Source organism: Cuculus canorus, chromosome 3, assembly GCF_017976375.1.
Source record: "Cuculus canorus isolate bCucCan1 chromosome 3, bCucCan1.pri, whole genome shotgun sequence".
In the NCBI taxonomy this organism is placed as follows: Eukaryota; Metazoa; Chordata; class Aves; order Cuculiformes; family Cuculidae; genus Cuculus; species Cuculus canorus.
In genome coordinates this window covers 9,983,233-9,999,840 of record NC_071403.1, presented here as the reverse complement: position 1 = coordinate 9,999,840, position 16,608 = coordinate 9,983,233, and the positions used below count along the sequence as shown (strand labels likewise).

Here is a 16,608-nt window from a genome sequence, read left to right as displayed (position 1 = left end):
GACCTGTTTTATCACCAAGTATATTTGATAAGAATCACGGGTCTTGAAATAGAAAAATGAAATATAAAAAATTGGATAATGATGTTTGGTCACTCAATATAAGAAGAAAATATCTGTTTTCTTTTCAGTGTTTGATGCTTTCAATCCTTTTGGTCTGTTTGTCTGAAATGGTAGCTACAATATCTGTAGCAGTAAATGGAACCATTTTGATTTGCACAGTTGCCTTCCTTTGAGTGCAACTTGGAATGGAAAATTTTGATTGCACTAAGCATGCTACTTTAAAATATTAAGTAATAAGCAAATAATTTTTATTAGGAAAAAGAATTAAGAGATTGATAATGTCTAGTTTTACTATAGTGAATTGTCTTTAGAATTACAGAGGAAAGTGTGTGATAATATACCCTAGTACTTCCGAGTTCCAGGGATATTTGAAGACTCTCATTTGGTTGTGGCCTGTATATCTGGCTAAAATTGCTATTGGATGTTGAAACTGCACAGAAATATGACCAGGAGTCATGCTTTTAACACTCATAAAATGGTTTTGAATAAATAATATGAAAATTAGAAAAGCTGTTTATAATTTTGATGGACTTTGTTTTACTTGTAGTTTCTAAACAGAATTTAGCAAAGATTTTAAGACAGTGACGGTCCGTTGGAATCATCTGAGAAGGTGGCAGTCATAACGTTTTTTTTTTCTTGTAGGCTCAACACGAGAAAATTATTTCGCAGCAACAAGCTGTCATAATAGCGACTCAGTCTGCTCAGGCACTGCTTGAGAAACAAGGACACTACCTTTCCCCTGAAGAAAAAGAAAAGATGCAAAGAAACATGAAAGAGCTGAAGGCTCAGTACGAGACTGCTTTAGCTGATTCAGAACGGAAAATGAAGTTGACTCGTTCTCTAAGAGAAGAACTTGAGAAATTTGATGCAGACTACAGTGAATTTGAAACCTGGCTGCAGCAGGCAGAACAAGAACTTGACAATTTGGAGGCAGGTGCTTCTGACTTCAGTGGGATTATGGTCAAACTGAAAAGGCAAAAGAGTTTTTCAGAAGATGTTATATCTCACAAAGGTGATTTACGGTATATTACAATTTCTGGACAAAGAGTTTTAGATGCTGCGAGGTCATGTAGCAAAAGAGATGGTGTGAAGGTTGACAAAGATGGTATCGATACATCAGCTACATATACTGAAGTGCAAAATAAACTGGATACTGCTTCAGATCGTTTCAAGTCTCTCTATAGTAAGGTAAGTTTTATTTATACTGAGTAGGAAAGACTACTGTAATTGATTTGGCAGTTTGTATAAAAAGGTCGATGAAACAAATGCTGTGGAAAGTTGTTTCTTGAAATTGGATAACAGAACAAGGTGATTTTCTAGAAGATCTACTTTAGTCAAGTGCCAGACTATATAAAGTTTGCATGGATGAACTTTTCTACATTGTGTTATAAGGGAAAAATCAGAGCAGACTTCCTCATTGTTCTTTCCAGCCTTAAACAAACTCTTTGAGTTTATGATAGTATGGGATGGCTGAGTAGCATTTTGGGGTGGAAAGAAATTGTAATACTTTCAGACGGATAACAGTTCTTGACGTTGCTTGCGATATTTCCCACAGCTGCTTATTTACTTGGCTTCCTAATAGTAAAATTAGTATAGAAAGAGAGCAACTATGCCAAGATTAACATTCAAAATTTCAGTTTGATTTGTATCCTGAAATGGTTTGTCGCAATGTGACCTTCATTGTCAGCATAAGGCATGTAAGAACATAGTGATTTGAGGATAGCAATTCTTTTCCACTACTCTGCCGTAGAAACATTTTATCCTTAACAATCTGAGATTAGTTTCTAACTAATGGCAAACTAGCAATGCAGAATCCTCCATGTACTTTAGAGAGAGAAGATAATCCATGTCTCTGTGCTGGTTTCACATGTGCACTCTGCCTGATAGAACTAGGCAGACATCACCAACTGGTCTCACATTCCAACTCTCACGTCTCTTTTAAAAAAAAAACCCAAAGCGTGGTTCGATATTGATGATATTCTGGAACTGTAAACTTTTGAGGTAATCACTAATTGAGCCGTTTAAGAGGCAGTTGTCAGTATGCTTTGACTGTGCCATTTCGTAATTTTCTAAGATTATTCAGACTCCAGAGTAGAATTTCAGTGTCCACTGGTACAGTGTTGGTCTGCAGCCGTGCCATCTTCATCTGGGAATTTTCATCTAGTATTTTCTTGCTCAGAAATGTAAATTATGTAGAGACATGTATTTTATCACTTGATTACAAAAACAGTGTTAAACCTTGTTCTCTCAAACAATTTGTGAAGAAGGCTCTCCATTACAGAAGCTAATTTTTGTTTTCCCACTGAACCTACTTGAACAGTGGAGCTAAAACCTTGTGTTAACATGTTTGATTTCCTCCAGCTGATTTATTGGATTAGTCTGAGTGTGAACGTAGAGATTTCATTGCAGAATTTTCAGAGAGCTTATATCCTGTGCCAGGATCTTGATTTGTGGTCTCAGATTTGTAAACTTGCCAAATTCTATCCTTTCTATGTATACATTTAGCACAGACTTAATACACATGCTTTAAATATTAAACCGTACGTATGCAAAGCAAACCCAGCACAAAGTAGACTTTTCTTATTAAATCAAGTCTTTTAAAAAGTCTTCCACAATTTATTAGTGAGATCTTCCAAGCTGTACAGGAGTTTGTAGTAACCTTTTTGCCTTTTGTTAAAGCTTCTTGCTTTTGATCAATATATGTATTTGTTCACACACATAGGAGTTTATAGGTGTATATGTTGAAGGAATCTTGAAGTCGGTTCTTAAAGTTAAGTGGTTAATTAAATTAATGTGTTCTATGTTTGCCCACCAGAGGGAGACCAAGTACCAAATGTAAATATTAAAGTACAGTGTGGAAAGTTCTAAATATAAATATTTAAAGTAACTGTTTATAAACATTATGACTTGATACAATCAGATTTTGCCTGTGAAACTGTCTCCAAAAAGTCTGAAAGAGTTCAAATGACCTTTTTATGTCACCATTCACTGTATACATTTTGGGGCATTTGGGGCATGCTAACATATAGGACTAATAGGATCTTGGTCAGTTGACATTCTTAAGTGACCAAAACAAAGTGTATGTGTCGTACCGAGCATATTTTTTTTGATTCACTCTGCAGGTAAATGAAAATGCTATTATGAAAGCAATAGTTGGCTGTCTGGGTTTTAGCAATCATATGCATATCTTCTGTTTTTTTTAATAAAAATCTTTCTTCCGCTGGCTTTATTTTTGGTGTCAGAGTAAAGAATCTTTACACTAGTGGTTCAAAAAGCCTTCCCAAAACTTTTCCTATTCTAGCATACTGTCTTAGGTTGAAGATTCCCACCTGCATCAGTGAATTGATCTGAAATCATGCTTGAGGAGCACAATCTGGGAAGACTTGTGTAGCCCATCCTGTTATTGTGTAGTTCAGAAATCAGTTAGACAGTAGAATGATGACAGGAAAAAAACATGCAGCATTTCAGGAGGGGAAGTATAACCTTGAGATTATTATGAAATGCAACACACAGTTTAATGCCTGAGTATTTGCTTGTTTGTAATGCCTGAGTATTTGCTTGTTTGTTTTCTACTCTTTTAGTGTAGCATCCTTGGAAATAACCTTAAAGACCTAGTGGATAAATACCAGCATTATGAAGATGCCTCATCTGGACTTCGGTCAGGTCTCCAGGCCTCTGAAGTAGCTGTGAACAAACAACTGTCAGAGCCAGTGGCAGTGGATCCCAAAAATCTCCAAAGACAACTTGAAGAAACCAAGGTGAAAAGCTTTAAAATGCAGGAGTACTTCTAAAAGGAACTGCTTTTTGTCTGAAAAACAGGCTAATCTAGTATAATCAAAGTAGCCACAAGCCAAATTCTTGCCTTGCACGTGGTCATGCAACTTCTGTAGTTCTTAAACTCAGCTATCCGTAGTGCTATCTGAAAAGCACGAGGGTGAAAAGGAGTGGAGGACCAAGATGCCATTAGCAGTGGTGAAAGCAAGCTGTGTTTCATATCCCTTAGCAAATGATGAGGTGAAATATGCAAAGTTTTTGAACTAAGAAAGGGTTTAGTGATTACCATTTGCTATCAGAGTAGAGCTTGGGACCGAGTGCCTGATAAAGAAGAGGATTTAATGTTTGTTGTCTGTGACTCTTGCATTTTTCTGTTCGCATTTGTGTGTTACTGCATTATGAAAGGGATCATATAGGATAAGCAGTGTGATGTGACTGGTCTGCCTGCTTTGGTTGTATCCAGTACTATGTGCCCTGCAGAGAGGGACTATAACATAGTTTGCGTTGCACAGAAAAACAGTATTTTGTTTTTCCCTTTTTTTTTCCCTGCTGAGGGAGTAACTCACAACTTTATGTAAATCTTAGTAGAGATAAGACAGGTTAGTGATGGAGCTTGTGAAGGTAAAACTCTGGTTAGTTGTGTAAAACGTAGGTTTATAGAAGGCTTTAGAAACCCAATTATGAGTTATATGAAATTTCGTGTAGTCTGTCATCTTTGAACTCACTCATGCTTTCATGAACATATTCAGTCATCTATACTGAAACTAAAATGCAAGATTATTTGTTTTTCAGTGAGCAAAGCTATTGTTTGGGCATTTCCTCACTGTGTTGTCTGTACTGTGTGGAGTATCTGCAGGTCTGACGTTTGCTATTGTCAAATAATAGTTACTGGCTCTTGAAAAGTATGTGCTTTAAATATTACCCTTATATCAGCTTGAGCAGTAGTTAACTTTACCACATGCTATCTGGCTAGTCTGACACTAGAATTGCCCAGCACTTGGGTGCATGGCATAGCAGAGGAGACAAATCACAGCAATGTTGTAAGACAACAAAATTAGAAGTGTAAAATTTGAACTTCTAACAGTGGAAGAACTTAGGTACGTTTGTACTTCCGAGTGCTAGAAAAGTAGAATAACACAAATTACAATTTGAAGCTTCATTTAGACTTTTTGTTCCATACGCCAAAACGAATTATACCTTGTAGAATGCCAATTTTCATGCAAGTAATACAAAGGGAGTGAGTACTGGGGTTCTTTTATGAAACACCTACAGGGATTACTTGCTACACAAAAGAGCACTCAGTCAATATGAGCTGGGAAGGAGGGAGAGGGTACAACATTTCAAAAGATTCAAAGGAAGAGAATAACAGGAGGCTGAAGAAAGAAAGCCAATTAATGAAAGTGAAACAGAGTATTTCTGAAGAAGTCAGGTGTTGCAAGTTAAAGCTGTCTCTTGTAGCTAACGCATGCAGCTGATAATCCAGCTAGACACAGACCTTGGCAGCATGGTGGAGACTAATCTTTTTATGGGGATTAACCATTCTTCAGAATATATTCTTCAGTGCCTCTGGCATCGGCTTGTTTGCTTTCTATCAGCATACAAGGTTTTCTGGTACATCTCTTTTTTCTTCTATTTTTCTTTTTTTTTTTTTCCCCACAACTAGAGCTTATTTCTCTAGTGCAAGGAAGATTCCTCTTCAGGTTTACCTGAGTTTTATAGTGTTAAGTGGGTCAGCAAGGCATACTGTGTTCTGGCGTACTGTTGTTGAATGCGTTGACATGACTTCTTTGTCCTGGCAAGGCAGGGACAATTTCCTTTTTAGTCGTATATTTTAGTCATATGTTCATTGAGTTAGTGAGTATCAAAACATAAATGAAAAGTTCCTTCATTTTGGACTTCTGTAAAGTTCAAGTGAATCAAAACAACAATACATGATATACGCTAACATAGAGGCCTGAAATAATTTAAAGGCTCGTCACTCTTTATTCACTTCTATACACTGGAGAGACAAAGCCACTTTCAGAAGTTGACTCAGCCTTCCTGCCTTTTGCTGTTGACTCTGGAGCGAGCCATGGCTGGGCTAGTTTCTAAACCTGTATTCCTTGGGTAGGTGGACAAATGTAAGCAAAATTCAGTGACATGGGCTCCAGGAGGTTCCTAAACTCTGAAGGCAATTGTCTTGAGTCAAGCTGTTCCTGTTGATGCTATGATATCAGCCTGTTTCTTTGTCAGTACAGCTGGTGGTGAATGTGCAACTGCTGCTGCTGAATGTTATGTTTTTCCTCCTGAATTGTTCTCTGAGTTGAAAAATAAGTGTATTTTTCTTTTGGATAGTACATGAGTGTACAAGTGGTCTTTAAAAACAACTCATCAAAAGAAACATTTTGAAGCTACATGCAAGAAATCAGTTGAGTCAGAAAAGTACTATGAAACAGAAGGTAAAGAAGATGAAGCATAAACTAAAACGAGAGCCAGAAAGTCAACAGCAGTCATAGCCAATGGTTAAGAGTTTTCTTAAGGAGAGGTCACAGACTGAGTTAGTTTATTCTGAGCACTGAGTTTAGTTTGTATGGCATGTCTCAAGCCTTGCATGTGTAACTATTAGCTGTACTGAAAAGCATAACTGATAATTGTGGATTTTTACAGATTCTTCAGGGACAACTGTCTAACCACCAAATTGCTGTAGAAAAACTGAAAAAAGCTGCTGAAGTATTATTGGACACAAGAGGAGAGTTGGCACCAGACAAAGATGAGATTCAGAAAACACTGGGTGAGATGTTTACTTTTCTTAATACCTCTTCTAATCACTTGTGTCGGGATGCAGGTATTGAAGAGACAAAATACAGAGTTTGCACACCCTTGCATCACATGTTTAAGTCCATGTTTTGTTGAGTCATGAGCTACTCCAACACAATAACTTCATTGTTGATCTGCCTCTTACACTTGATCCACATGCTTTTCACTTAAAATCTGTCATTTTATTTTTGTCTTTTTTCCAGAAATAGGGATTATGTTTAATGCCCGTGCTACAGATGGGCATGTCAAACAGAGTTAGCGATTTGCTAAGGATCATAAATTCTCCAGTGGGAAAAAGCATGCTCAGGTTGAAGGAACATGAGTCTAGCTATGTGTTTCCAAGCAATTATTTGGAGTTTGCTTAGAAAGAAATTACGTCCTTCTGATTTCAAGAAATTGTCTGTGATGGGTTCATCTTGATTGGCTGCCAGACAACTGCCCAACTCCTCTTTCACTCCCCTTGTCCAGCAGGATTGGTGTAGAAGATAAGGAGGAAAAGCCTATGGGTCATGATGAGGAGATCACTTACTACTGACAGTCATGAGCAAAACGGACCTTACTTGGGGAAAATTAAATTTCATTTGTTGCCAAATAAAATAGTTCTCAATGGTGAGAAACAAAGACAAATTAAAGCAACACCTTCTTCCTACACCACTCTTTTTTTAACATGCTCACCATGGCTCTTTCCTTCCCAACTGCTTGCATCTCTTCCCTGCCAAACAGTACAGGGTGGATGGGAAATGGGTGGTTGTGGTCAGTCTTTAACAGCACTTCTCTGCTGCTGCTTCCTCCTTACACTTTTCCTCTGCTACAGCCTCTGCACAGGCTGAAATCTTTCAGGATAATCGTGCTCCAGTGTGGGTTCTTTATGGGCTGTAGTTTCTTCAGAAAATACCCACCTTTTCCAGCATGGGGTTCTCCATGTGCTGCAATGTGGTTATCTGCTCCAGCATGGTCTTCCGCAGGCTTGAGAGGAATCTCTGCCCCAGTGCCTGGAGTACTTCTTCCTCCTCTTTCTTTCTTTTCTGACCTTGATGTCTGCAGGGCTGATTTTCACACTTTTCCCCACCCCTCACTTCTCACTTTCAGGTATCAATTTCCCATTTCTTAAATACATTTTTCCAGAGGCACCACCAGCTTGGCTCAGGAACTCAGCTGTGCCCAGTGACTCAGCTGACCGGCTGTGTGTTCCACAGGGCAGCCTCTGGCCTCTTCTCACTGCGGCCAGAAACTTTGCCACTGACAAAACCTTACCACCTACACCAGACAGCCTTTGCTATCCATTGTGAGAAGTAGCACAGCCTGACATTTGCCACTGTTTGAAGTTCGAAGACTCTCTGTGTATCACACAGAGATCACGCTAGCTCTTACTGGAATCCCATAAGTAACTTGCAGAGCAACAAAATAAGACAACTGCAGCTTGTCTCTTTGGAGTCAGTGATGAAACTCTCTGGGAGATAGATGGAACTTGTAACTGTCAGAGGCTTATCTCGAAAGTCCTGAAGGTCTAATAAAGAACCATCTGGAAGAACCTTTCAGCTCTAATAGTAACATAAGAGACGTCATTGTAAAAGAGTTGTCTTAATACTCTGCTATTTTATTTCTTGGGAGCAGTTAGCAGCTGACATAAGCTAGAGCTGTGTGGGAGCCAGCTTCTGAAAGCTGGGGAGCGCAGCTGTAAGCTACTCTATCGTTTCATTTGTCCTATTTGGACAAATAGGCTTCTTGTCTCTATTTGAATATTTTGTGTGGTTTTATTGATTTTTGCATCCTTCTGATGTAGGCAATTTTTGACTCACACTTACCTGGTGAGAACCAGTAGATCAGTTAAAAGCTTAGTCTACCTAATGGGAAAAAATGAAATCTGTTTTCTCTTTATCAGATGACATTGTGGAGAGGTATGACAATTTATCCAAGTCTGTGAATGAAAGGAATGAGAAGCTCCAAGTAACTCTGACACGATCGCTAAGTGTACAGGATGGTTTGGATGAAATGCTGGATTGGATGGAAGGTGTTGAAAAGAGCCTTGAAGAACAAGATCAAGTGCCTTTGAATTCTACTGCTATTCAGGATATTATTAGTAAAAGCATTGTAAGTAGCATTCTCTGAAGAAACATTTGTTTGATAATTCAGATTTCAACAAGGAATATAAAATCTTAGTTTGACATCTTTAATGGCTTCAAAATACTTAATAAAGTGGGGCGTTGTATGAAGTAAAACTGCACATGAGGATTTTTGTAGCTGTACTGATCTGTTGCTTGATATAGTGGACCAAGTTTCATTTCCTAAAATTTAGTTACAAGCTATAGAGAATGGTTCTTGCTTGTTTCAGATGCTAGAACAAGACATTGCGGGTCGCCAGAGCAGTATAAACACTATGAATGAAAAAGTGAAGAAGTTCACAGAAACAGCAGATCCGTCCACTGCATCCACACTGCGAGCTAAAATGAGTGAACTTGCAGGACGGTTTTCTGAAGCAAGTAACAAGCATAAAGAGAAGCTTATGAAAATGGAGGAATTGAAGACTAAAGTGGAGTTATTCGAAAGTCTGTCAGAAAAACTTCAGTCATTTCTAGATGAGAAAAACCAGGCGCTCAGCGAGACAGAGGCACCGAGAAAGGATGTTAGTGAAGTGTCTCAATATATGCAGGTACTGTACCATTCCATTTGTATGTAATGTCTAACTCATCTAAGTGATCGAACAATAAAATGATGCATGCTTGTTTCCCAACTTTGATCAGTTAGCTAAAATCAAGTATTTAACTTCGAACAAGTGATTGTAAAGTCTAATATGAAGAATGTAATCCTGTTTTGCAGGAAGCTAGCGTAGAATTGACACAACATAAGAAGGATCTGGAAGTTTTGCAGAGGCTTCTTGAAGAGCTTTCAGTCCATGCTCTTCCTGGAGATAAAGCATTGGTATTAGAAAAAGTAAACGCTTTGTCAAAGAAGTTCAGAGAAGTAGAGGAGACGGTAAAGGAAAAGTAAGTCAAGTAATTAAAATGTTTTCACCTTGGCTAATAATAGAGTGTGAATGTCATGATGACTGCTGTCCTCTTGCATGCACTCTCAAGAGACTGCAGTTAACCACTGAGTAGAGGTTTGGGTTTGTTTTTTTTTATTTAAAAGAAAGGGGGATTCTATCTGGAGATGCCTCTGTAGTTAGTCTGTCTGGTTCAAGAGCTCTAATATTGACTGTGAAGACTGTGAACTGTTAAATTTTGTGACGTTCACAGGAGTCCTGTCAGTTCTAAGAAAACCCTATTTCTCCCCTTCTCTGATGGAATACAAATTGCTTCTTGTGCAAATTGCTTTAGGGTACCGTTTGGAATCAACGTGCAAAGGAAAACTGGAGAAATTATTAGAGCTTCCATTTAAGTGACCTGTACAGGAAGACTAGACATTCCCCATTCTGCTCCGTAAGATTAGTTTGTGTGGCTGAATTGAGGAATAGCAATAGCAGATTGATGGTATCTATTGATTTAATTATCAGAAGGAGCGCTGACATTCCATAATTTCATTTGTCTTCAATTGTCTAGAGAAGAGGATGTATCATCTTGTCAGCAACAAATGGATACTTTTGAGCTCCTTGTAGAATCATTAAAGAAATGGATAAAAGAGACGACAGAACGAATTCCAGCAGCACAACCCTCTCTGAATACAGAGGAGTTAAAGAAACCTTTGGAAGATACGTTGGTAAGACATTGTAGATGAGAAGTGAAATATGGCTGAGGGAAATAGGGCATGTATTAGAAACATGAAAGTACGGACTTCAGGGATCAACAGTCACGGTAATTGTGACTAGGGAGCTTGCAGTCTGCGTTTTATGTGCGTATTTGGATATACTGCAGGGGATTCCTGAGTAGCAAGGCTGTTCCTTTCTCAGTACAAAATCTTTTAAGTCTCAAATCAGTTTTGTAATGAACAAATGACTATTTTTCTTAACCAGAATTTAAAAGACGAATGGACATTAAAAGCACCCGAACTGCAGAAAATGAATAGCAGAGGAACATTGCTGTGCAATCTAATTACTGCTGTGACTTCTCCTGCCAAACTGAGGGCGGTTGCAAAATCAGGTATGTATTTGTATAATCAGGTGAGCCTAGCATTTCAGGAGTTTTTAAAACCTTTAAAACAAAAATTAAGATATTTCACCCTTGGATTAGCCTTCTGAATATTATGGCTTGTGAGAAGTCAGTTAGCCCTGTCTGTGCTGACCAGTGTTTGCTGTGACTGTCATCTAAACTGTCTAAGTGCTTTAGTAATTTAGTACACATTCTGATTGCTTTACACTGCCAAAATAGCATAAAAACACTTTGATGTAAATGATTAACAGGTCCTAAAGCTGTTACTTCAGTATGCAGTTCCTAGATAATGAACAAAATTAATAGTGTCACAGATCCCTTCACATCATCATATAGCATAGAGAAACCTGCACACCTTTGCTGCCAAAGAGAGACCAATTCCATAGCCACAAGGCTATTCTCTCTGATGTCAAACACATAAAGTTTTTCCAGGTCATGGGATTTTTTTGCTAGGAGGGTGATGAGGACACAGTTTATCTAAAAAGTGAGCCTAGACAAATCTTCTCATCCCAGTAACCATAGCATAGTTAATGCTAGTGGATATTTAATTGAAACAACACCATGGAAGGCAATCAACTCTATATCGCAGCATGACTTTTCTGGGCCAAAGTGTGTTTCCAATTTGGAGCTTCAGCTAAATCTTTTTTACCGGTAATCTGATTTTAAAGACAGCAAATCCATTTCCGTGATTTTCTGTACTCTAGTGTTTAAATGTTAAAGTGTTTTACAGGAACTGGTAATTCCGCTAAGTATTATTCAAGCCATAGTTCAAGGCATGTGGTGCCTGTGGTGTTTAAATGGCCATAAGCACATTTTCAGTTGATTCTTGAACTGACTTGATCTGGAAATCAATTCAAGTGTGTTTGCCTTCACTGGTCATCTGCAAAGGACTGGGAGGATGGGGACTGCAGAGGATATCTATTTGATAAGAGTAGAACACTTTCTTTCTCATGTGTCTTCATAGCTGCCTCTGTTTTCATTTTTGTTTGAATTTTAAATAAAGATATTTCAAAGAACATTTTGAAACTTTATATGGGATATTTTGGCTCCTCCTCTGCCCCTTTCTCTACTCATACGCACCCAGATAGAAAAATAATTAAATAGCTAGCATATAAGAGCAGCTGTAACCCTCCAGACTAGAGTATTTGCCCTTCTAGACAAGCACTATACTGTGTATCACTTAATCACAGTTATAAATACCGGGGTCCGGCTAATAGAGCATGAAAGCTATGGCTGGGGCCTGTGACTTCTCTTGTCTGGTTTGTTTTCTCTTGCCATCCTCCAGCTGCCCCTAATGTGGTGCTCACTGTCCAGCTGGTACCATGGGGTGGATGCGTAGCCTTTTCCAAGGCAACCGTTAATCTTTCTCTGTTAATTGCTCATCTGGGAATACATATGCACAGGAAAGCAAGAAGTTGTTATTCTTGCAGTTCTTTTTAGCTTGACCATGTGTCCCAGCTCTGTAGTCTGATAGTGTTTTTAAAAAGCCCATGTAGCTCTGGTTCCAGAGGCTTTGAAACTGCGTTTAATTAGTAGGGCTGCCTGGGTGAGTGGCTGCATGCGAGTGACAGTAGAGACTTCGGGTGTAACAGCAAGGACTTTGCGTTGCAATCCCTGTCATGGAGCATGTGCTCAAGTCTTGCACACGATAACACAAGGCAGGGTTTGTCTGGTTGGTATCAGGAGCTTTTTGTGCAGAAGTACAGTGGTGCTAAAATATAGAATCATTTAGAATGGAAAAAAAACATTAAGATCATCAAATCTGACCATTAACCTAACACTGCCGAGTCCAACACTAAACCGTGTCTCTAAGAACCACATCTACACATCTTTTAAATTCTTGCAGCAATGTGACTCAACTACTTCCCTGGTGGGTAAAAGTGTTCTATATAAGCAACGCCTTTGGTTGTGGTGTCTGCAATGATTACTTCTGGCTTTTTTGCTGTTTAATGCTTAGTGCTCTCCTCAGAGCCTCAACGTTTGCCAGCGATCCCTCATCCATGCTCTACCCAGCCATGGCTGGGCGAAGCCATGCTCTCAGTAGGCAATAGGGAATGGTTTCTTTTTGGGAAGAGGAAGGAAATTATGTTAGCCATGTGGATGTTAGCAGGCCTCACATTTAGGGCATAGAACTTTGTGTCCTGTAGACATTTATTTAGCATAGTGTTGTGAGTGGTAGGACTGCTTCTACACCGTGCATACGTGCATACTTATATGTAGACCTGTGTGTACACCCACCCACTATGCCTGTGCTGTGCATGTATGATACTGTTTACGGTACTAGCTGGGTGGAGCAGCTCGAAACATAAAACAACCCTAAAATACGTGGAATGGTTTAAATAAAATATTTCGTATTACAAGGTTAGTATTCAGATATTTCTTTTATGTTATGATGAGAGCTATGTATCGTGTTCTAAAGAGGAAATGCAGTGCTAGGGCTCTGGTGGAAAAAGGCCTGGGTAACCATGGGAGTTGGTCTCTTGATCTACAGGTGGAACAATGTTAAATGGTGAAGGAGGAGCTCCAGGAACTCAGGATTTTTTGAAAAATAAAGGTCAGTAAAAAATAAAGGATGTGATTAAGAAATGTACACGCCAGTTACTGTTAAATATGTATTTTATAAATGTTGTTTACAAATCATAGTCATAGTTTAGGTTTGGCTTGGAAGGGACCTTAAAGCCCATGTAGTTCCACCTCTCTGCCATGGGCAGGGACACCTCCCACCAGACCAGGCTGCTCAAAGCCCCATCCAACCTGGCCTTGAACACCCCCAGGGATGTGGCATCCACAGCTTCCCCGGGCAACCTGGGCCAGTGCCTCACCACCCTCATTGTGAAGAATTTCTTCCTAAACTTCTGATCTAAGTCTTCCCTCTTCCAGTTTAAAACCATTCCCCCTCATCCTGTCACTCCATGCCCTGGTAAAAAGCCCCTGCCCAGCTTTCCTGTAGCTCCTTCAGGTACTGGAAGCTTCTCTAAGGTCTCCCTGGAGCCTTCTTTTCTCTAGGCTGAACAACCCCAACTCTTTTAGCCTGTCTTGATAGGAGAGGTGCTCCAGCCCTCAAATCAGCTTTGTGGCCTCCTATGGACCTGTTCCAACAGTTCCATCTCCTTCTTATGTTGGGGATTCCGGAACTGGACACAGGACTCTGGATGGGGTCTCATGAGAGCAGAGTAGAGGGGGAGAATCCCCTCCCTCGCCCTGCTGGCCGCACTTCTTTTGATGCAGCCCAGGGAATGGTTGGCCTTCAGGGCTGTGAGCGTTCATCTAACTGTAGCAGTCACTGCTAGACTGGAATTTCACATTGCCATCATGTAAGGACACTACATTGACTGGGATATAATGCTGAAATTAATTGTAAAAATACGTATCTTCAGTATTTTCTTTGAAGACAGATAAAATCTGTCTGTGTTTCCTGAATCAGCCTGTACTCCTATAAATGTATGCAGGGATAGCTATTGTAATATAACACATGACTTTTGAGAAAAGTCTAGTATATGCTTTGAAACTTTTTAAGACCCACCAGTGTTCACAACATGCACATACACAAACATAAATGGACCAAGACACTCATTTTATGTAGATTTGTATCACTGTATGTGACCAACACTTTTACAGAAACAAGGGAACTTACATAAGTGCTGTGTATGGGCTTATAGATAGCCAAGCACCGTCTCCTGAATCTGAGGTATCTGTTCTCCTAAACCACAGTCTATTTAATACAGTCTGCCTGCTGTGCTATCCCACTAATGTTTAGAATGGTACGTGAATGTGAGCAAAATATTACTGCAGTAATGTTAGGTATATATAAGTTACTGAACTGTAGTCCAGCGTGTTCAACTTTTTTGTCGTGGAATTGTTGCTTGAAATATTAAAATAATAACGGGTAGAAAGTTTTTAAGTTATTTGTGGTATTTGTCTACCTGTGTGTATTAAAATAATGATTTCTGTGAAAAGACAAGCTCTTGCAAATAGGAACTTAGGTCGTTCAGATGTAGGGTTACCATATTTAGAGTGACTGGGAAATAACTCTTACACATTTCACAACTTCTTATTTAGGGACTATTAGGTAGCGTAACTCAAGAGTACTGTTTAGGAGTACTTGAATTCTAAGTATTGTTTGAAGAGCTTGTAACGTCTGACACAGTGTTTGTGCATCTCTTCTGTTACAGAACTGACAGCTGTTCAACAAGCCATGTCTGATGTAAATCACAGTTATGAAGACTTGGGAGTTTTGTTGAAGGAAAAGATTTCAGAACTAGAAAGCACGCTTTCAAAAATGCAGAATATTCAAGAAGAATCAACCTCAATGATGCAGTGGTTGCAAAAAATGGACAAAACTGCATCAGATTGGGAAGCTGCTCCAACTGACAGTGAAGCAGTTAAAGCTCAAGTTGAGCAACATAAGGTACTTTGTGCCTTCAAAAAAAAATACCTTTTCTTGCATTTATTGGGCAAAATCTATTTGAACAACCAGTATCTCAGCCTAGCTTAATGTCGTAGAGAGTATTTAAATGTAGGCGTGCCAGTCAGGCTTAGTGCAAATCTGGCAGCCTGTGTCAGTGGAGTAAAGGGATCATTCTGTCAGAGAGGAGGAGTTGCGCAGGTCAGAAAATAATAATTTTTGTGGCCTGTTTAAATAGGTGAGGCTATACTGTTTATGCAATAAACTTTTTTGGTCTCCTTAGTGGTTTAGAGATAAATACTGGATTGCTTGTAAGATCTGAAGGGCTATATCTATCCAAAAGCTCTTCCTGCAGCTGCTGGTTCACTGACACTCCACAGACCCCCTGGTCCTTGCAGCTGCAGCGGCTTATGCTTATTGCAAGGCGGTGTTTCTCTTCAGCAGCCGTGTCATGCTTGTTAAGTTATAGAGCTGCACAGCAGTCTCCTCCCCCCTCCTAAATTGGTATGAGAAAGACCCTGAATCAGCAGTAAGCTTCTCTCCTGTTTCAGCATGGGAGATGAATGCTTCCCTAGCAATGAAGGGCAATATTTACACACGTAAAGGTTAATTAATAAAGGGAAATGTAATGGATAGAGAAAATTCTTTCCGTGCCTATGACTTTGGGTAAACAAGAACAGAATTTGTTTCAACTGAGGTACTTCTTTAATACTTGGCCTTAAAAAATTAACCTGAACAGCTACTAACTTTCCTCAGACTTCAATAACATTCAGTTATCCTGAAACTAAGACTAGTGGAAGAAAATGTGAAAACTAAGAAATGTGGAAGAAAACTAGCTGCTTACTTTTTAACAGAGAATGTGCGACATAAACGTAACCGTCTTACTCTTAGTGTAGTAGTAGAAGAGTACACACAGATAGTTGAAAAACTGAGCGAGTGCTCAGGCAGGAGTCATCCTTCTGGTGCAGTTGGACCTTTTAATAAAAGTTCTCAAGTGCAGGTTTGTTCCGTGTTTATTTTAGTGGTGTTTGGATAATTAAAATGCAGCTCATGGCAAGCTTTGTTGCTTAAAAATATTCGTATGAAAGCACTTTACCAGGCAAACGGACCGTTCACTTCTGTCTGTAAGAACAGCCTGAATTAGGAATTGCTGGGTCATCTCAGCCTCCTGCTAGGTCTACCTTCTAAGCTATGGTGCTCTTCAAACTGTGGCTGTAGATGACCTATAAGAAGTCTGTCTGTGATAGTAGGACTTCCACTGACGTTGATTCTAGCTGGGTAACTTCTGCTGTGAACTGTACTGTGCACTGGTCATTCTTGCCTTGTGTGCAAGAGCAGAATGCAAGTCTGTGTGAATATGATGGGACCTAGTGGATCTTATTTTTCCACCTTCTTCTAGTGCTGTCACTTGTTCAAATTAAATAATCATTGTTATTACGGATATAGTTTGAATTTTTCAGATTATCTCTTCCAAAAAAAATTGACTGG

The 16,608-nt window shown here is 39.3% G+C and overlaps 1 protein-coding gene across 1 annotated transcript in view; it reads left to right on the top strand.

The window, feature by feature from the left end:
* LOC104065316 (dystonin) overlaps window positions 1-16,608 on the top strand; it is a 320,467-nt gene that overhangs the window by 218,008 nt on the left and 85,851 nt on the right. Inside the window, 10 exon segments of the mRNA XM_054061292.1 lie at window positions 703-1,248; window positions 3,642-3,818; window positions 6,481-6,604; window positions 8,513-8,721; window positions 8,963-9,280; window positions 9,448-9,614; window positions 10,170-10,326; window positions 10,580-10,706; window positions 13,207-13,269; window positions 14,888-15,123. Of these exon segments, the coding sequence (XP_053917267.1) occupies window positions 703-1,248; window positions 3,642-3,818; window positions 6,481-6,604; window positions 8,513-8,721; window positions 8,963-9,280; window positions 9,448-9,614; window positions 10,170-10,326; window positions 10,580-10,706; window positions 13,207-13,269; window positions 14,888-15,123 (2,124 nt within the window).